This window comes from Laccaria bicolor, genomic scaffold, assembly GCF_000143565.1.
Source record: "Laccaria bicolor S238N-H82 LACBIscaffold_9 genomic scaffold, whole genome shotgun sequence".
NCBI classification, from domain to species: Eukaryota; Fungi; Basidiomycota; class Agaricomycetes; order Agaricales; family Hydnangiaceae; genus Laccaria; species Laccaria bicolor.
In genome coordinates this window covers 822,893-843,725 of record NW_001889880.1, presented here as the reverse complement: position 1 = coordinate 843,725, position 20,833 = coordinate 822,893, and the positions used below count along the sequence as shown (strand labels likewise).

The window sequence follows — 20,833 nt, the reverse complement described above, 5'->3', positions numbered from 1 at the left end:
GGGCTTGAACATCACCGTAATCACGGGGTATCTAGGAGAATATATCAGGGTACGATAATACTGAACCTGTGCTCGTCGTGGCGACTTGTAGTAGACCTTGACCAGAGCTGAATGTCGGTGATCCGAACCTGTGCTGTGTCCAATTTGGTGCTGCTTGCCACTGCCTTTGATATCAACGGCTTGCAACTTGCGCCTACTTTGACGCCCATATCGACTGGCCTGCTAGAGCCCTCTGCAACTTTGCAACGGTATTAAGGCAGGCAATTTTTGCAAAGTTTGAACAAGTCATCCGATTTCACATCCACCTTGGTTGTCGGTCCAATATCCTCGTAACTTACGACTCATCGCAGATCTCGCAGTGCTACCCTTCACAGTCGTTATCTTGTGGCTGGCCAACGCTGCTGTGGCACTCAATCCATTTATTCTTGATTTTAAAATTGTGCTACAGCAAGTTGTCCGCGAATAGCCAGGAAAAGGGCTCCTCGCCTCAAAAACAGGTGTAGCTGCAAATCATGAGTTGTTGTCCGTCTATAACAACCGTCGACGTGCATGATCCAGGCGTTCAGGAAGGGAGCCATACAGTCAGTTATGGTCTAAGGGAAGCCACAAGTTTCTGCGCATGAGCGGAACGCAAATTACACTGTTGCCTTTTCCCATCTCCCATCCAATTCTAAAGTTGTCAGGTCTTCCTTCTCAAAATTGGCTCAGGACCGCAGCACTCTTGGGATGACAAAGACGGCTTCTGACAGCGGGCCGTTGGTCGTTGTATAGTGGGACGCTGCCTTCAGCGCTCGATCTAACGCTCAACCCGCCACCTATCGCTGGTGACATGGCTTTTGAATGCATTTATCCGACCCTGGTGGGACCCAGGATTTTTATTACGGCGACGTCACTAATGTCCTCCGATTCAACAGGTATATGAAAGGGCCGCCGGAAGGACGGGGGATACACAATTTTATGACAAGCCGCGATGCTCAGTGACAGAAAGGAACACAAACTTTGTAATCGACGCGCGTCAGTAGCAATGGCTCTCCAAATGTGATATATCTTCACTACTTATGATACGTTCATGATAGGTGTAAATCTTGCCTTGTTCGGTTCATACCTGAGATCATGTCTTGGGTTCTTAGGTTTAAGTTTTGTGTTTCGAACCCCAGAATGTACAAACGGATTCTCGTCTCGTTTGGTGTGCCTCGCCTCAAGCTTCAAGCACCTCAAACGGGTAGCATTTGTTCATTGTTAAAATGCGGAAACCCGTTTTTGCCATACCGGGACCTTCGGAAACTAGGTCTATGGATAGGATTCATCCATGTCATAGCACTATGTCTATGATCGTTGCGATCTATCCCTATGCATCATTTGGGGATTAATCCATGCGGACCTACCCCCGGTTATGTAGCAGAGAAAGTGAGAATTTTGTCCGCGGACACCTTTACATACGATACCATAAATTCACAACACGCCGTGCCGCTATCTATGCCAAGGGACCGCACCACAAAACTGGCCCATAAATCGAAGGCCTCCCAACTTCGTGATTTTACACAACATTATGTCGGAAGGGGAAATCACCTCACTCTGGCCAACCTACACGCGTTTTTCGGATGCCCGTCCACGACCGAGATCCAGAGTAAGAGGTTGTAAGAGACGTAGGCGCGGTCTTGTCGGGCATGATGTACATGCCCAAAGACGTACCCCAACTCCCTTAACACAACTTGAAGATTGACACGGGCCACAACGGTAATTGATTTTCCAGGTAAATATACCATTAACCTTCTCTGTTCGATTCCTGAAGGTTTCTGATGAACGGCCTTTAATTTAACGGACAAGGGCTCAGCACTCGGCACGCGCGTGGGCCTACAATATGACGTACCTCTCAACGCCGATATCGGCCAGACACAGCAGTGGGGCCTTCGAACCCCTAGGTGGATAGTGTTGGGATAGTGCCAGTAAAAACCTGGATAGCAACCCGACGGTTTGTATATGAGAAATTCGCCAAGGGGACCAGAATGAATTCGTCGAAGAGGCGGGGGAGGCTTTCCACGATTCCGACTCCATGAAGGCTTACATGAAGGCTAAGCACACTGTCAAGCGTATCCCCTGAAGCGCCCGTTTGGAGGATAAAACCCTCTACTAAAGCAAATCGTATCTGGATTGACTCATCAATGCCTCACCGCGAGTCAAAAATAGTTCGCCACATTTCGCAGTCGGACACAAAACTCGAAGTCGAACTTGACACAACGGTCTGGACTTTTTTGTGCAAATATTGCTTATGTAAGACCGTGCAAACATGCTTGGAATCCAGTCGAAATTACTTACGCCCAAGGATTAGTTCCAAATTCTATCCAGAGTCTCTCAAAAACAATTTCTCGCCACTTTAGATGGAACTCGAACACATGTTTTTGGGCATGAATGCATCACCAAGAAAGCTGGCCTGACCTGTTGTCCCATACAAGTTGACCGTCAGTGACCGTCTCATACGTAAGGTAAGGAGTACCGTTTCGCGTCGTCGTAACTACTCCATTATTTTCTTTCATATGTCTAATCCAAATGTATCAGCCGGCTGAATGCCGCTGAGCCAGCCGGATTTTTTTCGTCCAGTAATATTTGCGCAGGCGCACGCGGCGCGCCCTTTCCAAGGTTCCACAGGGAGATACTTTCGTAAGTGCTGGGCTCCCCATCTGCCGTCATGCATAGCTGATAAATTTCTAATTCTACCGACCGCTGTTAGATACGCAATTCAATGATCGCAGCTTCCCAAGGGTGCAGCCTCGCAAAATTTCTTTATAAAGGTCTCCTCGTCGGGCAGGAGACATCTGTCCAAGTGAACCGGTTCAGTCATCAGGTATATTGTTTTTCTTCCCGCAGCACTCCCAGAAACTGAATGCAGCAAGTAAGCGGCCATTGCTGCGAATATCAAGTCCTTCCCTTCTTTGTACGAACCCGTGCTCTGTATTGCCATCCATTAGGTCCTTTGACGAGGTTCTACGCGATAAGGATAGGACAAAACTGGCCGGGAACCAGGTAGAAGGCTCGCACGAAGATCCTCGATAACCTCTCCGATAGCATTTCCTCGAGTCCATAATCCGACGTTTTCGACAGCAGGAGGTTCACGACACCTTTTCATCTCCGTCCTCACCATGAAATTTGAGCGGTCTTCGCCCGCACCTCTCGCGACCACAAGACCATGCTCTATCTGCTCGAAACTATAAAATACGACTGTCCCTCTCCAGTCATCAGAAACCAACCTCCCCTAAGAGGCTCAGTGTTCATTCTATAAAGTCACATCTCCTTTACTGCTCCCATTTCGAATCATGGCTTCTTTCGTCAAATCTACCTGCCCACACAGCGAGGATAGGCATATCCGTATCCGCTGTGGCTGCCCAAGCCGTCGCGGCCCAGAAGATCCCAAGCACCTCGCCGACGACGCCTATCACCGCGAATGGTGCAAAGACTGTGTGCAATACTGTCATCAGGACGTCGACTGCGCTTCTCCGCTTCCCCTCATCGCGGCTGATGTGTCGCCCCGCTCCAATTTTATCTTGACACACGCCATCGTCTGTTCCCAGTGCGGCCACAACGGTCAGAAGCACTGCACCATCCGCTGTGGTTGCCCAAACCTTCGTGGTCCAGACAGTTCTATGTATTCAGCTGACGACGCTTTCCATCGCCACTGGTGCAGCGATTGTCTTAAATATTGTAGTCGGGACGATGGATGCACATCCATCCTCCCCAGCATTCAGGTTCCACTCCCGCGTTCAAGTCAACCGCAGATCTCTTTCAATCTGCACTTCACACTCTACTCCGTCGCTTCAGGTAAATATTTTTTTGGTGCTTCACGCTGTGCAAGCTCACCCTGACCCAGGTGTTCTCGCGTCCATGAAGGCTTGGATTCATCGTCGCATTATTAAATGGCGAGGGGAGCCTGTCAAGTGTTAGGGGCCATGGCGGTTGTATCACGAACGTGGGGGTGAATGGGTCGCGTTTGCTCAGATTGTGACTTGTATTTTAGCTTCGTTGGACGCTCTCCAGATTGCATCGCGGGACGGGGACTGAGGAATGTTTGTTTTGTTACTCTCAATATAGTACTTTCTGAATAACGGCGTCTGAAAAGTTTGAAGTGGTATTCTGCCAGTGGTGGTCCTACTAAAATCATGATAGCGTATTCAGCGCGTCAGCTGGTAAGGGGCACGTTGATGAAATCAATTCCCGCTTCGAATTGAAAAGTCAAATAACCTTCGTCACGCAGCACTTGTCGCTGTGTGATCTTGACAACATATAAGGATGTCGAAAGTGAAAAAGTGACTACTCAATTTAACGGCGGAAATGAAGACAATCGCGATGCATGTCATGTGTCGAGCCAGTATTATGGTGAGTAAAAGGATGTAAGGGCATTTTAGAGTCTTAATGCGGGTGTGTTCAAGTCTTTCTCTTTATCCTTGGTTTAGGGAACACCACGGGGGCATTCAACACAGCTCGCTTCGTTGACGCAGAACTGTCTGGGATGCCGAGTCTGGTTCTCTCCCTCTCGCCGAGTGTCGTGATTTTACAGCCTAACCATTTGAATTAAGAAAACTCAAACGTCAGAGCTAGAAACCTACCAAGAGATTTAAATAGCTGGTTGACTCTGTCGAAATAAAAATTAGAGCATTGTGGACAGTCAAGAACAAAGGGCTTACTCGGAAGCTTTCATGCTTAGGTCATGAGCTAGAAGATCCGTGTCTGATGCGAACTTGTCCAATTTCAAACAAAGAGCAAAGATGTTTGTCAAAATCAAAGTTTTTGTTGTCGATGTTGCCTGATGTCTGCAATGAAGTTATACATGAGGTCACTCGGATAAAAACAAACGCACTTCGTTGATCCTCGGGAAACTTCGGTGAATCTTGACACAAGACTATCCAATACTATGCTGGGAACCCCACTAAACTTTTCGTACAGCTGATCTTTGTCGAAGTCTTTCCGAAGAAGTGCTTGCCTGAAGCCAAGCATAGCAGAAATGTATAGCAGAATTTTCCTGGACTCATCATGAGAATAAGCAAAATGTGGGACGACAGAAGTATTCGAACATGTGCTTCTTTTTTGATTTCCCTGTTTCCTGAGAAATGATGCTCAGGTGGCCAGTGAGCCATTTGGAGTATCGGAAAGGAAGTAAGGCAATGCGCTCCTTATCATCATTAGCATCATCGAAAGCGGTGACAGAGAGCGCTTTCCATTCCGCTTCAGATATGATGTCATGCAGAGGATATACATCCGAAGGATCCGTTGTCGTGGCATTGAAGGGAGGGATTAATCTGTTTTGGTCAGCAGCATCCTTGGCCTCCTCTAGGCGACGAAAGGGAGTGTCAGTTAACGTCAGACGCAGACGCAGAGCTGTACTCGAACCTGTTGACATAAGTCCGCCTGCACCTTTGTCAATGCTATCCATGACATATCCCATGACACCCTCCATAGCGCCAACATCTACGACATTTCGCTCCTGAGCTTTGATTGCAGCTTTAGCCTTCTTCGTCCCAAAAGTTTCGCCAAGAGCCGCGCGAGCTTCACGGAATTGAGTTTTCGAGGGGGCAGCCGCAGGAGGAATGGACTTCAGGGCCTTCACTGTACGAGTTAGGACGTGAGGGGACTTGGGCATAGGTAGTATAGAGAGTGATCCCGTCCGCCGGTTATGTGCTGCCACAAGATAGCTACCCAGAACGCGACAAAATCAATTTACCAAATAGGCAGGATGGAGAGGGATACTGACTGGCATCCCAAACTCGCGACTTTTCTGCTTTCACTGTCATTCGTCACGAACTCGACACTATCAGTTTCTCCAACAGCCAGAAGATCTTGACTTTTCGGGTCCTCAGTGTCATTTTCTCGACTTTTTGTTTTTATTTTTTTTCGGGCGTAGCACTTGAACACAGTTGAGGAGGGTGCTTGTAGGGCTGGGTAGGTCACTGATCGAAGTCCATTAGCTATTCCTTTGAACTGGAAGGGATCTTACCAAGCAGTGGTCCTACTTGGGCGGGTGTTGATGTTGAAAGCCTAAAAGACAGACTCTCTGGGCTTGCGCTACGTTTTCTCTTTTTCGACGAAGATTTAGCCGTCGACATAGTGGTCGGAGGAAGAGTGTGATTGGTATCAGAAAGTGGGGAAAGTCGCGATTTGGCGAAGAAAAGGTTTGAGCAAAACAACCACCGTCGAATGAAATTTATTTGGCCTTCCGCTCCAACTCTCTATGTACATACGGCCGCTGGACTAGTCGCTATTTGCTTCGCTATACCTCTGTCTTGTCTATCGTTGGCGTTGTGTTGACCTCTACTGCGTGCAGCCTGGGGGCACAACGTCCCGGGCGTTCTTAAACGGAGAGATTGACTCAGTCAGGTCATTCAGGTCAAGCCCTCGCCGCTCTGACACCTTTGAGCCGTCCATTGTAGACTGGCTATAATGTCCAACATGCGCTCAGTGGCAAAACAGAGCCAGACTCTGAGCCCATCAGTCCCTAGCAAGCAGGTTTCTGATTTGTCTCCACCACCACCCACGGTTGAAGACGTTGATGCCACTCCTTTACCCTCATTTTCTCTCTCAACAGGTCCAGCCATGAATCTCGATGTTAAGATGGACTTCAACGTTAAGGCGGACATGGTCGCATCTCCGGCCTCGCCCTCCACTCTTGTGGCAGATACGCTGCCCCAAAAGTCCAAATCATCGCCCACCCCAAGCCCTACCCCTCCACCATCCACCATGAATGGCACTCCCACTACAACATCCGCCTCCCCACCCCCAACGCCCGTCACGAACTTACGAAAGCCCTCTAGCCCAGGTCCCCAGCTTATTGGAGACCTTCCGATCGCACGCACAGACGCCCTGAGCACTTTCAATGAGATTTCTGCCAATAATTACCAGAACAAGTCTTTGGGCCGCTCGAGAGAGGTCCTCGAAAGCATGACGTGTGATTGCGTCTACGAACATGGTCAGTTTCGCTCATTTTCCGTAGTTTCAGCATATTCTATACAACGAGGTAGTCTACGTGCGGTGAGGCGTTTTGCTGACACACTGTCGCTCACAGGCGTCGACAGTCACGACAAAGCGTGTGGTCCGTACTCAGACTGCATTAACAGATTAACACAAGTCGAGTGCCTGCCCGAGGACTGTCGCTGTCGTTCTTACTGCCAGAACCAAAGGCAAGAATTGCATTTCTACATTTAACCACTATGCGACGTTACATTTCATTAGGTTTCAGAAGAGAGAGTACGCCAATATCGACATTGTCCTGACGGAGAAGAAGGGGTTTGGCTTGAGGGCGGAAGAGGACCTTCCGAGGTGTGTCCTGAAAATTGCTCACTCAACTTCCCACTGATCTGACGTTCAGGGACACCTTCATCTATGAATATGTCGGGGACGTTGTCAATCCTACCTCCTTCAAGAAGCGTATGCGAGATTATGCTCTCGAAGGCATTCAACACTTTTATTTCATGATGCTGCAGAAGGATGAGGTGCGTTCAAATGTGCTCCTGGGATCATCTGTCGCCCAATACCCCACAGTTTATCGACGCAACGAAGGGCGGAGGGATCGGGCGCTTCGCCAATCACAGCTGCAGTCCCAATTGCTACGTCGCGAAGTGGACGATTGGACATCACGTTCGGATGGGAATTTTCGCAAAACGTGACATCAAGCAGTATGAGGAGTTGACCTTCAATTACAACGTTGATCGTTACGGGTGAGTTGAACTTAGGGTTCACAGGGGATGATACCCTTATTTTCTGGAAATTTAGCCATCAAGCCCAAATATGCTATTGCGGGGAACCCAACTGTGTGGGCTTCATTGGAGGAAAGACTCAGACGGACATAGTAACAATGGACGACTTGTATCTTGATGGTCCGTTTACATATTTCTTGCCTTCTGCCCTCTGCTAGATCTCGCTGTAGCCCTTGGAATCACTGACGAACAAGACCTCATGGCGCTCAAAGGGACAAAGAAGAAGAAGGGCAAGAAGATCGACGATCCGGATTTCATGGTATGGCTCGGCATCGTCTTTTTAATTCCTATGCTCATTCATCTTTATCAAGCCCACGATGAAGCCGATTGTTGAGAAGGATGTTCCAAAGGTCGTGCAAGCCATACGGCAAACTCAAAGTCGCAAGGTCCTATATAAGCTACTGACACGCATCAAGGTGCTATATCTATCATCGGCGACCGTTGTCACGCTTATGGTGGCTTGTGTAGATAACCGAGGATCAAGCAGCGCTGCGACAGATCATGCGTTTGCGTGGATACACGCTCATGAAGAATGTTTTGGATGATTATCCGACAAACATTGACTTGATATTGCTGGCGAGTGATGTGTTGCAGTGTCAAAGGCTTCGTTCTGATGCGTGCACGTAAGGCCCTCGAGTGCATGACTACATGGCCTTTGCTTAACAGGAACAAGGTCGTAGATTCAAGAGTAACGGAGCCGGTACAATCATGCACTGAGCTCGACAACGACGCAGTGAAAGAAATAGCCCAGAAGGTACGCATGTGATGGGCTTTCCTCCCCATGAAACTGAAAAGAAAATCTCGCAGCTCCTCGAACATTGGGAGAGTTTGCCCCTATACAATCGAATACCAAAGCGAGTTAAGAAGGTCAGTGCAATAAACTTTGTTAGTGACTCTTTTTTTTTGAATGTTGAACTGTGTAGGACGATGAGGATGAATTCCCCGTTCTCATTCTTGCGAACAATGATAATGATATACATGATTCAAAACGCCTCAAGTCTGTTGAAGACATTATATTTCGCGACCCGCCAGTTCGCATACTGCCGCCTAGTAGATTCGTGGGGGGTCTCCCATCTCATCTCATACCGAAACGAGTCCAGCCGCCGTTACCACCTCACATTGGCCAGGATGCTTCAAAAGTTGCAAAAGCTACACGCGAGGAGGTTCAGGCGATCATTGCCGCGGCGGCCGAAAGTGCTGCCAAAGAAGAAGAAGCCGCTGCCGCTGCCGCTGCTGAAGCCAAGGCCAAGGCACAGGCTGCAGAAGAGAGGGCTGCCCGGAAAAAATCCAAGACCCCTAAGAAGGCCCTAACTCCCGAGGAGAAGGAGGCGAACAAAGAGAAGAGGCTATTGAAACTTGTTGGCGCGGTGGTCGTGAAGTGCATGTCAAAATATGCAAAGTCATTGAACCATGACCTGTTCAAGAAACATGCGAAGGAGGTATGTACGGCGATCTCTGTTGACGACATGTTGTACTGAGCTCTATCAGTTGACGCAGGTCATCGCTGAGAAGGAAAAGAAGTCTTCCAGTTACCGTGAGGGAAATCTGGATGCGCTTACAGAGGAGAAAATCTCCAAAATCAAAAAGTTTGCCAAGGAGTACATTGCTAAAATTCTTCGCAAACTTGAAAAGTCTGGCAAACGTGACAGACCTTCATCCTCTTCAACAATACAAACCACGCCATCGACGTCCATGGCGACCCCTAATTCGGCTGATGGGGATGTGGCAATGGACGTGCTACCCATGTCAGTTGAAGAGGCGATGGATATGGATCCGGATTCGGCAAGTGAGGGAGAAGGGGAGGAGGAGGAGGATGAAGGACGGAACGGTGCAGTGACGCCTGCGGAATCAAGTAGGATTTCTGGTCCGTCGACGCCGATGCACCCACCGCCGGCTGATCTTTTCACTGCTCCAATGGACGTTGTAGAAGTTGTGCAGCCAGTAGATCCTCGCCGTCGACCGTCTCTGGACGGTTTATCTAGTAGCTTTAGGTAGCAATCGCTACCGTACTTTATACGTATACTAATGCATGACTGTGGAAGACTCTGAGATGCTCCGAGAGATACAATGTGAAATTGTCTGGTATAAGTACATGGATATGAAATGCGATGGAGGTTGATATCTACAAATCGACAAAATGGATAAATATGTAAGTAGGTCACGATAGAAAGTCAATGGGGTCAGGTTCATTGTCATCATCATGCTTGCGAGGTGCAATCTTTTGGATGCGTAGTAGCACACTCTGTGGAGGACCTTTGTGAGGTGCGACTTTGGTATAAACCTGAAAGCGATGATGGGCGTTAGGCATTGACGGAATGAGAGAAAAATGGATCACACTTTTGAATCCTCAGAGGCCTTTGGGACACCTCGAGTGTTCTCTTTCTTGGAAGTCTTCCTACTGAAATGTTAAGAATGGCAACTTAAGCGAGGTATCTCGAGGAGCACTCACGTTCTCTTTGTCTTTGTCTGCCTTCCGTTAGTGTTCGCCATAGCCTCACTTTCAAGGGCTTCACTAGCAAAAGATTTATCGGTGCTTGTTGTCTCTACCTTGGACTTCTTGGAAGGACGTCCCCCAAGTTCCTGGACAACAGTTTTCTTCCGCTTGGTAGCGCTACTATCGCTTTTCGGCGCCTTGTCTACCTCCTCGGCACCTGCGGGCGCTTTTCGAGGTCTAGGTTTCCCCCGAACAGCTTTAGCCTGCTTGTGTGAGATTGGCGCGTTGTTGGGATCAGATGAAGTATTGATATCTTCCTTGATCTGTGAGGCAGGCTTGCTGGGAGCCACTGTCTTGCAGCGCTTGCGCAGAGGATGGTCGTCTGCATCGAGAGTGTCCTCTTGCATAGACGTGGTTTCGTTGAAGGTGCGCTTTCTGGGTCTTACTGATGCAGCCATGCCCCCATCTCTCTTCGCATTCTTGTCGACTGGAGACCCCTCCTCCTCCTCTTCTTCCTCTTCTATGACCGAAAGAGGCTTCTTGCCGTCAGATGTCAGAGCAGATCGCTGAGGCCTGGGTGCTGACTTAGAAGACCTTTTGGGGGGCAATTGTGGGAGATCATCATCATCCTCCTCAGACAAAGCAACAGATGCTTCAGCTGGTTTCTTTGGGCGCGCACGCTTGGAGTCAGTCAACGTCTTACCAACGGACTTCGGTTTAGTCGCTTGTGCACTGGGCTCTCCCTTTGAAGCCAGAGCAGATTGTTTAGACCTGGATGTTGATTTGGAAGACCTTTTTGGAGATGGTTCTGAGAGATCATCATCATCCTCTGATACCTCAACATAGACTCCCTTTGGTTTCTTCGAACGCGTGCGTTTCGGAAGGTCATTCGACGTTTTGACGGCAGGCTTCCGTTTAGCGTCAGAGTCAGCCACTAAAATTAAATAGATCAGAAAAAATTTGAGCTTGTCAGTAGATGCACTGACCGGTGGCGTCCTTTAACGATGTCACCACAAGTTTAGAGCTCTTACGTGCTCTAGACTTCGACGTTAACTCTTCGTGAGGCTCAGCATCAACCTCCCCACATTCCACAGCCTCAGTCTCCTCTAAAGCTTTAGCCTTCCCTTTTTTTTGCGCAGCAGTTGGCTTGGTCGTTGCAGGTTTCTGGCTCTTACGTTTCGGCTTCACCTCTTCGGGAGGCTCACCGTCACATTCTGCGACTTCAGGCCTCGCTACAGCTTTAGCCTTGCTCCTTTTCTGCGAAGCAGGTAGCTTGGTCGCTGTAGGTTTCCTGCCCTTCCGAGATGTCGTCTTGGCTGCTTGTTTCGCGTCCTCGTCCTCCTCTTCCTCAGGAGGGACTGCTTTCTTACTTGGTCTACCTCGAGCTTTCTTCACGGGCGCATCTTCGCTGATGTCAGGATCTGTGAAACAATGATGAAGAGCTGACAATGTCCGTGATCTGCTCTCATTACCTGGCGCTTTTCTCTTCCCCTTTGAAGCTGACGACTTCTTGAGAGCGCTGATTGGCTTTTCCCGTGATGGACCTGCAGTGGTTGATGTTTGGAGAGTTCGCATCAAGGTGCTTGGTGAGGACTCACCAGCCGACACGGGTCGTTCCGTAACGCCAGCCTTGGCCTTCCGAGGGCTCCTGCGAATGGCATTCGAGCTCAAGTGCACATGTTGTCCCCGTTCATCGAGAACAGTATTTCCTCCATTAGGCTTCGAAGGAGAACATGATAAACTCCTTGAGCGAGATCTCCGTGGCGACTGTCTTGGTGCAGCTCGGCCGAGAAGAATATCAGCCAGAAGGTTCCTATTTGAGGGAACGAATATTCTACCTCGAACAAGGTTACGAGCCTATTTCTCTTGATGGCTATTTGAACACTCACCCTCCTCTGGCACGAAAGCGGGCCTGTTGACGTTGTAGTCGTTTCGCGCGGCTTTCCTCTACATCCAGAACGGGTGGCAGAGGTTTTATTTCACTACCAGACGGGTTTGTGGACATGAAATACCCGAAACTAGACAGGAGACGGAGGGGAAAGGGTGGATCGACGAGCACGCTCAGCGTCAACTCCAACGATGATGGCCCCAGATCATGTGAACGTGTTGTTTGGAGATCCCGTCGACGGCAAACAACATTATAGAGGCCAAGACCGTATGTTTTAGCCGATGGATAACGCTCAATGGCACTAACACCGCAGGACGGTGTGCTCATCGTTCTTGCTCTGATTTTGTCCGCTTCTTCTTTGTTTTACGGAAGAAGGAAGTCTGATGAACCCAGCGAGCATCTATGTCCCCAAGCATACATTCTGCGGAACCAGGTAACACACGCAAGACACCTTCCGTTGGAGGCGTCGCACGCCTTTACATATCCTACGCTCTCTCTACTCGTATCTCTGGACGCCTTGGAACGTGGCTCATTAGACCTGGGGCGTGGTTGGATCTTTGGCTACGGAGGTTTGTGGGGAAGACTTGTTGGTCTCCGGTCCGAACCCTATGTAACTGGCCAGAAGGCCTTGTCGATCCGCAACAAGTTGGAGGGCATTTTGGGACACCGTGGTTATGTGGATACGATGGACGATGCGTGGATGATGACAATGCCCAGTTTCCTTGGGTTTGAGGGGATCAATCCTCTTACCGTTTATTTCTGTTACAAGAATGGTGACTTGTGGATTACCGTTCTAGAGGTGTGTGCCGTGTCATTGAGGTTTCTATGGCGTCCTCATTTTTTGGTGCTTCAGATTCATAATACTTTTGGGGAGAGTCATATCCATGTCCTCGAAGTGAACCACAATGAGGACGAAACTCCATCGAGAGGGTTAGTACCTACATTCTCAAAGAACGAGCAAAGTATAGCTCACCGTTCGGGTCCTAGTTACGACCACCAATGGACATTTCCACGAGAATTTCACGTCTCTCCTTTCAACGACCGAACTGGATTTTATAAAGTTTCCGTAAAGAAGCCAAGTCACCTACCCTCCCTGGAGCGCGTCAAGTTGTCAGCTAGCCCTCCGCCTCCTAGACCCACCGTTCGCGTCTATCTGTACACTGCGTCGACGTCGATACCTCATTCCCCGGAGAAACTCAAGCTGACGGCGCTTCTTCGACCGACTTCAGCCGTTCCTCTGACAAGCTCTGCTCTTCTCCTGACTCTCGCAACAGCGCCGTTGATCTTGTTCCTTACAATGCCACGTATCTTACTTATGGCATGGAAGCTGCACTACCAGAAGCGACTTGATGTATACCCGCGGCCAGAGCCCCTGCCTGCTGCTGAAGACTGGATTTCCGCACTGCCAGATGACACAAAAAACCTCGTCAGAAGAGGGGGTGGTGTGAAATGGTTGAATGAAGGCTTGCTTGAGAAATATGCTCAGAGATGCGTAATAAGCTTTCTTGTTCATCGCGTACAAGAGACAGGCATCGGCGTCACCCTTATCGCTGCGAACCCTGCTATAGCTCGGCTTTCATATTCACCATTGTCGCAGGCAGAGAAAGAGCATTTGACGATCTCATATCTCTCCTCCCAAGTGTTCATTGTTCTATTGCTCTCGCCGTCAGCGCAACATGCCCTCCTGCTCGGCAGTGACACGGAAAAGCTATTTTCCGCGTCATCCCGCGACCTGTTCATCAAATTGTTCTCAGCTTCGCAGGTGTCAAGTTCTTTGGGAATTTTGCAACGCCTTCGCCTGAGAGGTATAGGTCAGACGATACCATATCCCATACCTGCCTGCCATCCGTTGGATGCCGAGAGCAGCGTGGTGATCAGAGGGAGCATGATAGTTTTATCGCTTCTGTTGGACTCATTAGAGGCTTTCTTATTTAGACTTGCTCGTGTAAGGGTAGTTGCAGGGCAAGAGCCATGGCTCCGATGGAAGAGGGCGGCGAGTGTTTACACGTGTATAGCTAAAGGCTCTGAAGTGACGCAGTTGTAGGAAATAAATGAAATTGAATTGTTGGTGTCGTTAGTAGTACCGAGTCACTGCTGTGTGTATGGGCTTAGTTTCTCTCTCAACCTATGCACCATCAGCATGGATATAATCCACACTCTTATCTTCCTTATCACCCGCCATTCCCCCATCCACCTACGCAAGTAGGCGCTCAATACGGGATTCATGCCGGATCACTCGCCCCACCTCCTTTTCCCCACCCTCCTGCCTATCCTCCTTCCCCGCAACGCCCTGCCCCAAACGGCTTTTTTTATCAGACTCGCCCGATGCCCCCTAACCATCAGGCTCCCCCACAGAACTCAAACTACCAACTTGATCCTCATGGATGGTACACACCACAGAACGCGCCCTCTCACCATGTTAGGCGCCCAAATTCTCCCCCAGGCATTCTCAAGCCACCCCCAATGCAACTGAACCCCGTTCAAAACCCAGCTGGTAATCCTGCTATCCATGAGTTTTGGAAAGGTCGTCTGGCTCCTCTCCCTGGTTTCAGTTCGAGACCTGGACTCTTGCCTTTGAAACCAGAAAACAAACAAATTAAGATCACACAGCCAGTTAAAAAAAGACGAAGACGAAATCCTGACCTCTTGCCCCCGCTTTCATTTATGGCCGTGAAGGACGACGACGACGATGAAGACATAAAATCCCCATTTTCACCAACTGGTGAGAAGGGTAAAGAAAAATCACAAGCGAGTGCTTTCTATTGTATCAGACGCCGTGGCTTATCATTGTGCTCCTCAGACATCAGAAAACTTTCAACTTGATAAATATGTAAGTTCACCAAGATATGATGTATTTTGCGCTTACCTCCTTTGTAGGCAGACATTTTCATACCTCAGTACTTAAAAGATATTCAAAAACAACCTCATACCCTATACCCTCTGGAACCTATAGCTGTATTCCCCCCTTTACAATATCGTCAAACATACCTTCTCCCCAGTCTAATCAAAATCGTCAGATCTTCTCACCCTCTTGCTCTACTCGCTGCACCACCTCCAGAGGAAAGTGGGCCGCCCCTCGATCCAGCTTCATATTACGAGCATTGGACTGGCATCCTGCGCCATGAGCTTGACGCAATGACCACTCAAAAAGAGCAGATTACTTTGTGGAAAACCAGGGTCAGCGTGGCTATCTGGAGCGATGCGCAATTTGTGCTTTATGTTCCTGGTATACGCGAAAATCATCCAAGGTTAGATATTGGAGACTTGGTACACATGCGAGAGGTCATCGAGGATCAGAAAATTGGAAGTATGAAAGCGTTTGAAGGAAGGGTTGTGACTTTGAGGAAGAGGGAAGGTTTTGTTCGTGCGTCCTTCTTTTCTTTTCGCTGTTAAATTTTTACGGGTTTCCCACCAGATTTACATAGCCCGACTTTGAAGAAACATATACAAACCTACGTAACGCCAATCCTTGGACAGAAGTTTGAAGATGGGCTATATGCTTTCGGTCCGGAAGATGAACTCCCTCTTGCCTTCAACATCTCCTTCCTGATCAACGCTGCGCCGTCTTGCGCAATGGAAGCTGCTGTGTCCTCAATTAGTGAGGTTTTGGTTGAAGAGTCTAATATGAATATAGCTCGGCATTGGATTTTTCCAGAGCCGCAAGACTTTTTAAAGGGCACTCCCCGTATCCTCTTGAAGAATGCATTTATCAATGAAGACGAATGGGTTGATCCGGGTCTGAATAGAGAACAAAGAGTATTGTTTGAGCCCATTTTTCGTTGTCCGATTATGGGCTTAGCGCGACGTGTTCCAGGTGGCAGTAACATCTATCGCGTTGAACCAATCGGCTGTGCCTCACCTTATTGGTGGTCCACCAGGGACGGGTAAAACCAGGTCAGGACATTGTCTTCACTGCTAATGAGCGAATATTCACATTGTTTGTAGGACAGTCGTAGAAGCGGTGCTTCAAATCCTCCGCCTTCAACCTGAAGCTTGTGTTCTCCTCTGCGCACCCTCGAATCCAGCAACAGATACCCTCGCTCAACGACTTCAGCCAAACCTTACTCCATCACAAATGTTGCGACTGAACGATCAAAACAGAACGTTTGCTGAGGTGCCCAGTAAAATTATGCAATATTGCTGTGTGTTTGCCTCTCCCCCAACCTGACTGTTCTAAAGCGTGCACCTTTTCACAGACGTCGAAGAAGACAAGTTCGCCCTGCCCCCTTGGAAGACCCTCTTCAAGTATAGAGTGGTAGTATGCTCCTGTTTAGACGCTAATATACTTGTGGGAGCACAATTCACCAATAGAACCTTGATGGCTATGGAGGAAGAGGTCACTGCAAACTACCATCCGCATCGACCGCAGAAATATATTGTTGAACCTCATTGGACGCATTTGTTAATTGACGAGGTCTATTTCTTGCTTCCTTCGCAATCATTACCTGATGATTGTCTGACTCTTAGGCAGCTCAAGGGTCCGAACCCGAACTCCTCATACCCATCTCCGTCATTGTGCCCCATGTGCCAGACAACGAAATTGTTCCCAAACCATTCCTACCTCAATTAGTGCTTTGTGGTGATCCTAATCAGCGTAGGTTTTGATATTATGACTTTAGAATGGATATCTCAAATGCACTCAGTGGGCCCCATCGTAACATCGGAGGAGGCTCGCACGGGTGAACTCAATGTATCACTGCTAGAACGCCTATTCGAGAGACCACTATATACGGCTAAAAAGGGAAATTCGTTGGCCCTCATGCCCTCTCTCGCGCCGTCTACCAATCTTGTCAAGGTACGGCTCATCCTTTCAATCATGCACAACCATGACACCCCTTGTGTCGTAGAATTACCGCAGCCACCCTGTGATTCTGATGCCGCCATCAGCCATATTTTACAACGATACATTACAACCATTCGCCAAGAACGGGACCGTGGTATGGTCTGGCCTTCCGAACCCAAAGCTTCCGCTAAAGGTGATCGGGACCGACTCCAAAGAGGAGAGCAACGACGAAGTGCGTCGGCTGAGTCCCTTGAATGTAGACGGTCTCGACCTGATCATTCACATCACACAGAGGGCTACGTGGTACAACCCTGGCGAGATCGAGGAGGTTGTGGAGGTTATCAAGTCTTTGCTGAAGGATGCCCATCTCTGCAAACCTGTGCTCCACCCTGAGCAAATTGGGGTTATGGCGCCGTGGAGGGAGCAGGTGTGGAAGTTGCGAGAGAAGTTGAGGAAGGAGATGTTGAATGCCGTTGATGTTGGTACTGTCGAGGTTGGTGTCTGTTTGAATTATGATGAACAACGGGGCTCTGTCATTGACCCCAATTCTTTCTTATCTTATAGGATTACCAAGGTCGGGAGAGTAGGGTGGTCGTTATATCTTGCGTACGGTCACAGGAACGTTTCTTGGATGAGGATATCAGAAAAGGTCTCGGTTTGATTTACGAGCGAAAACGGTTAGGTCTTTCTTTGACTTGATGACATACTTCTGACTCGCGTTCGCGGATAGGATGAATGTGGCGATTACTCGTGCTAAAGAGCTATTGGTAGTCGTTGGAAACGGGGCGTTATTGCAGCGCGACCCGTACTGGAAGAGCTTCCTGCAGTTTTCGGTAAGGAATAAACTGTGAGTCGTGTGCATTACTTTTATGCGTTTCTTTGATGGTTGGTTGACTGGGCAGATACGTGGGACCTGACCTTCGCTTGGAGTCGGACGGAAGCTATATATCACGTTTGGAGTGAGGATTCAACCTCGATCAACGCAATGAGACTGATAGAATTCTTCTAGGTCTCAACTTTTGCTGGAGGGTGGAATGGAAGCATTGGATCCGGAGGAACAAGGGGTTCTTGTGGCGGGTGGTCTTGCACGAGAACTTCTGAGAGAAGAATAGATACTAGTTCTTTTGTTTTTTCAAATGGAGGAGAGAATAATTTAGAGCACAAAGTAAGCGTGCATGCAATGACCAAGGTAAAGAGAATCGTAGCCGTGAAAGGAGGGGTATGATGTGTATGTATCCGAAGAAAAACGATGTAAAATTGTTAAGGGAATGGGAAGGAGACGCGATGGTACTGACAGGATAATAAGCTCTCAAAGAATAAATCAAAGCACGAGAAAGAAGAGCACAGTTACATCATCCATAGAACGAGCTCTCCAGTCCAGCTTTGCTCACCCTTCTCATGGGCTGCAAAGTATTCTCGTCCACAGGGGCCCTTCTAGCATGGCGATACCTGCCAGAAGAGTCTTTGATCTCCATCTCTTGGCCAGAATCACCCATGACTCTGTCCATCAGACCTCCTGCGGACATGGGGCCACCGTTTACCCCAAGAGAATCAAGGCCGCCAAGGGCTGGCGGTAAACTTTCGCGTACGTGGCCGCTGCGTCGACCCACCGCAGCACCATAGTTATCTGGCACACCATTATCTTGAGTCGAAGAGCCACCACCTGGAGCTGAAGGTTGTACCCCGACAGACTTTCCTCCCAGCTCTTGTTCCTCAAAGCTCATAAGCTCCGAGACGAACCCAATATTGGGAGAGATTCCTTTCCGTCTTTCGAGCACGAATGAATAAGCACGTGAGAGTGTCCAGTGGTTTGCGTGGATGAGGTAGGCCATGACAGCTGTGACTGAGCGAGATTTTCCAGCTTTACAGTGGACGTAGGTGGGTGCCGAGTGTAGCCGGGCGTCATCTACCGAAGAATGAATACATACATGCGCTAACAGGAAACGTTGGGGCTCACCAAGAATCTCACAGACTTCTTTCACACCCTGTGCAATGTTCTCTTCTTCGACTGTGTCCCTCATTGGTATCTTGAAGTACTTTTCAAAAACCTCTCTCAATCGGAGCCCCTGGTCATCGTCGCATTCAGCGGCAATGTTTAATATTCGGCGGACGCCGAGCTCTTGCAGTTCTCCAACATGTTCCTGTGTTGTCAACTCCGGACCAAGGTACAGGAAATTGGGAAGAATGGTCGAGATCGTGAATACGGGGAAAGAATCGTCGGTAGTTGGAGGATCGAGCTCGAGTCGGGCGGTGTGTGGTGATGGCGGTAAGAAGGGTTTTGGGGTGGCAGGCGTATGTGGAGGGGTGAAGTAAGGTGTGAGGTAATTGGCTGGATCATTTATAGAGGGTGACGTTGGTGTCCATCGAGCGGATGCTGGTGGAGAATGAGTTGAGTAGAGAAGATTCAGATGGGATGGGGAAGTGGGTATCTGCAAAGAAAGTGAAAGAGAGGGTGGAACGGCCAAAGTCACTGAACGCATGGGTTTTGTGCGTACAGATAACTTTGGAGGGTTTCCATTAAGTCGCTCAGTGGACTTCGTTTCTATGCGACGAAGATTTGGGACGCTGGGCCGACGGGGTGGTAGGGGTCGCCTGAATCCAACAGACGACGGCGTAGGTGAAGGTGTCGCATCTACAATGTTGATCTGGTCCGGATCCGCTGAAGATAAAGTTCGGGATGATGACACAGAGGGCATCATAGGCATAGGTGATCGCGGGAGGGGAGATGGTGGGTTGGAAGCTGTAGAAGATGAAGGCTCTAATTCTGGCAATTGCTTTGACCTGAAGGCAGTCTGGGTGTCCAACTGAAACAATCCTGCACCCTTTTTTGGACCTTTCTGGAGAGCTCCTTGGGGCGTTGGTTTCTCTGCGACATGCGATTCCCCTTCGGTTACGATCAACCTTTCGAGATAGGGGTGATGTCCTGCGATGGAGATGCCACCATCCAGATAATGAACACTGCCGTAGCTGAGCAGCGGGGATATAACATGAATTACGGCCCATGCAGTCATACTAGCGTTGTCCTTGTCCTTCAGACTCATTTCGTCATCGTATACCACCACATCCCCATCCCAGGCGCCTCCTGGACGCATGTAATTATCCCACTCTGCTTTCCCCTGATCAGAGGTGATAAACTGACGCAACGCGTCAAGGGTTTGGAATCCGCCTCCAGGTTTCCGACAGCGCTTTAGAATAAGAGAGGGGATGGCGATATTAATGCTATGTTGCACATGAAATTCTTGATGAGAGACCAAAGTGCGAGTATCGATCAACAAAGGACGTTTTGGGGACACCATGCGATCATATAGAATCTTGGGGCTGATGGAACTGGGGGGATGTGGTAATTGCGGGATTGGTATGGTGGTGAAGCGTTCTGCATGGCTTGACCCTGCAAATAGGCTGCTACGTGGTGTTTCAGCGATGGGGGTGAAATATGACGAAGATACGCTGGACGTAGGGCTAATTGCGCTCAGAGGGTCAGATTCTTTCCGTGAAGGAGATGTGGCGCTCGGCGGGAAGGGGGATCTTGGGGTTTTGGGAGGAGAGAATTCAACACTGAGGTCGACTTTAAGATTGCTGCGAGAGCGTATAGGACGAAGCCGTAAGTTTTGCTGAACACTTTTGCGGAGTCGTTCAAGCACAGCCAGATCCTTTGAGAGGTCGTCTGGGACGGCGTCTTCTCCCGTTGGTATATTTAGAGACGGAACGGCGGCTGATACAGGAGATAAAGACGGAGATGACTCTGGCGAAGAAAGCTGTAGGATATCATCCAATTCATTGTCAGAAAGCTGAAGGTTGAGGGGAGATGCGAGCGTTTCTGATTCGAGTTGGACTGTGGGGCCCCGCTTCTCACTCGCACGAGTGAGATCAATGTTGGGAGGACGGAATCGCTTGGCACCTGGCAAGGGCGAGCGGGGTATAGGAGGCTCCTTGACCATCGAGAACGGCGAGGAAGGCAGTCTCGTCGATGGCAAGGTCAGAACTATGAT

General features: G+C 49.1%; 9 protein-coding genes across 9 annotated transcripts; 5 read left to right on the top strand and 4 right to left on the bottom strand.

Annotated features, from left to right (window-relative positions):
* Positions 1-111: 111 nt before the first annotated feature.
* Positions 112-503, top strand: LACBIDRAFT_318932 (uncharacterized protein; the record flags this gene model as incomplete). Its single annotated transcript, XM_001879963.1, has 2 exons — positions 112-182; positions 227-503. 2 exons carry the CDS (start codon positions 112-114, stop codon positions 501-503), a joined length of 348 nt encoding a protein of 115 aa, XP_001879998.1.
* A 190-nt stretch (positions 504-693) lies between these two features.
* On the bottom strand, positions 694-1,072 carry LACBIDRAFT_318931 (uncharacterized protein; the record flags this gene model as incomplete). Its single annotated transcript, XM_001879707.1, has 1 exon — positions 694-1,072. Exon 1 carries the CDS (start codon positions 844-846, stop codon positions 694-696), a length of 153 nt encoding a protein of 50 aa, XP_001879742.1. The 5' UTR covers positions 847-1,072.
* A 2,239-nt stretch (positions 1,073-3,311) lies between these two features.
* On the top strand, positions 3,312-3,936 carry LACBIDRAFT_318930 (uncharacterized protein; the record flags this gene model as incomplete). The annotated part of the gene is made up of 2 exons (XM_001879962.1): positions 3,312-3,813; positions 3,863-3,936. The coding sequence occupies 2 exons, from the start codon at positions 3,312-3,314 to the stop codon at positions 3,934-3,936; spliced, it is 576 nt and encodes a 191-aa protein (XP_001879997.1).
* Positions 3,937-4,416: 480 nt separating this feature from the next.
* On the bottom strand, positions 4,417-6,092 carry LACBIDRAFT_318929 (uncharacterized protein; the record flags this gene model as incomplete). Its single annotated transcript, XM_001879706.1, has 8 exons — positions 4,417-4,550; positions 4,599-4,624; positions 4,677-4,802; positions 4,850-5,011; positions 5,064-5,319; positions 5,380-5,681; positions 5,741-5,936; positions 5,984-6,092. 8 exons carry the CDS (start codon positions 6,090-6,092, stop codon positions 4,417-4,419), a joined length of 1,311 nt encoding a protein of 436 aa, XP_001879741.1.
* Positions 6,093-6,426: 334 nt separating this feature from the next.
* Positions 6,427-9,734, top strand: SDG16202 (histone methyltransferase; the record flags this gene model as incomplete). Its single annotated transcript, XM_001879961.1, has 13 exons — positions 6,427-6,952; positions 7,049-7,163; positions 7,216-7,302; positions 7,352-7,475; positions 7,525-7,700; positions 7,756-7,859; positions 7,910-7,998; positions 8,051-8,155; positions 8,208-8,362; positions 8,406-8,493; positions 8,547-8,606; positions 8,663-9,178; positions 9,237-9,734. 13 exons carry the CDS (start codon positions 6,427-6,429, stop codon positions 9,732-9,734), a joined length of 2,643 nt encoding a protein of 880 aa, XP_001879996.1.
* Positions 9,735-9,897: 163 nt separating this feature from the next.
* Positions 9,898-12,178, bottom strand: LACBIDRAFT_318927 (uncharacterized protein; the record flags this gene model as incomplete). Its single annotated transcript, XM_001879705.1, has 7 exons — positions 9,898-10,020; positions 10,077-10,134; positions 10,189-11,107; positions 11,160-11,594; positions 11,646-11,717; positions 11,772-12,007; positions 12,063-12,178. 7 exons carry the CDS (start codon positions 12,176-12,178, stop codon positions 9,898-9,900), a joined length of 1,959 nt encoding a protein of 652 aa, XP_001879740.1.
* Positions 12,179-12,356: 178 nt separating this feature from the next.
* Positions 12,357-14,105, top strand: LACBIDRAFT_318926 (uncharacterized protein; the record flags this gene model as incomplete). The annotated part of the gene is made up of 2 exons (XM_001879960.1): positions 12,357-12,860; positions 12,915-14,105. 2 exons carry the CDS (start codon positions 12,357-12,359, stop codon positions 14,103-14,105), a joined length of 1,695 nt encoding a protein of 564 aa, XP_001879995.1.
* A 1,806-nt stretch (positions 14,106-15,911) lies between these two features.
* LACBIDRAFT_234075 (uncharacterized protein) lies at positions 15,912-17,695 on the top strand (the record flags this gene model as incomplete). The annotated part of the gene is made up of 8 exons (XM_001879959.1): positions 15,912-15,955; positions 16,007-16,182; positions 16,533-16,655; positions 16,705-16,856; positions 16,909-17,076; positions 17,137-17,337; positions 17,409-17,521; positions 17,575-17,695. Coding segments are annotated over 8 exons (1,098 nt in total), but the record flags the coding sequence as incomplete, so codon positions are not given.
* A 282-nt stretch (positions 17,696-17,977) lies between these two features.
* LACBIDRAFT_293884 (uncharacterized protein) lies at positions 17,978-20,782 on the bottom strand (the record flags this gene model as incomplete). Its single annotated transcript, XM_001879704.1, has 3 exons — positions 17,978-18,750; positions 18,802-19,273; positions 19,340-20,782. The coding sequence occupies 3 exons, from the start codon at positions 20,780-20,782 to the stop codon at positions 18,197-18,199; spliced, it is 2,469 nt and encodes an 822-aa protein (XP_001879739.1). The 3' UTR covers positions 17,978-18,196.
* Positions 20,783-20,833: the final 51 nt, after the last annotated feature.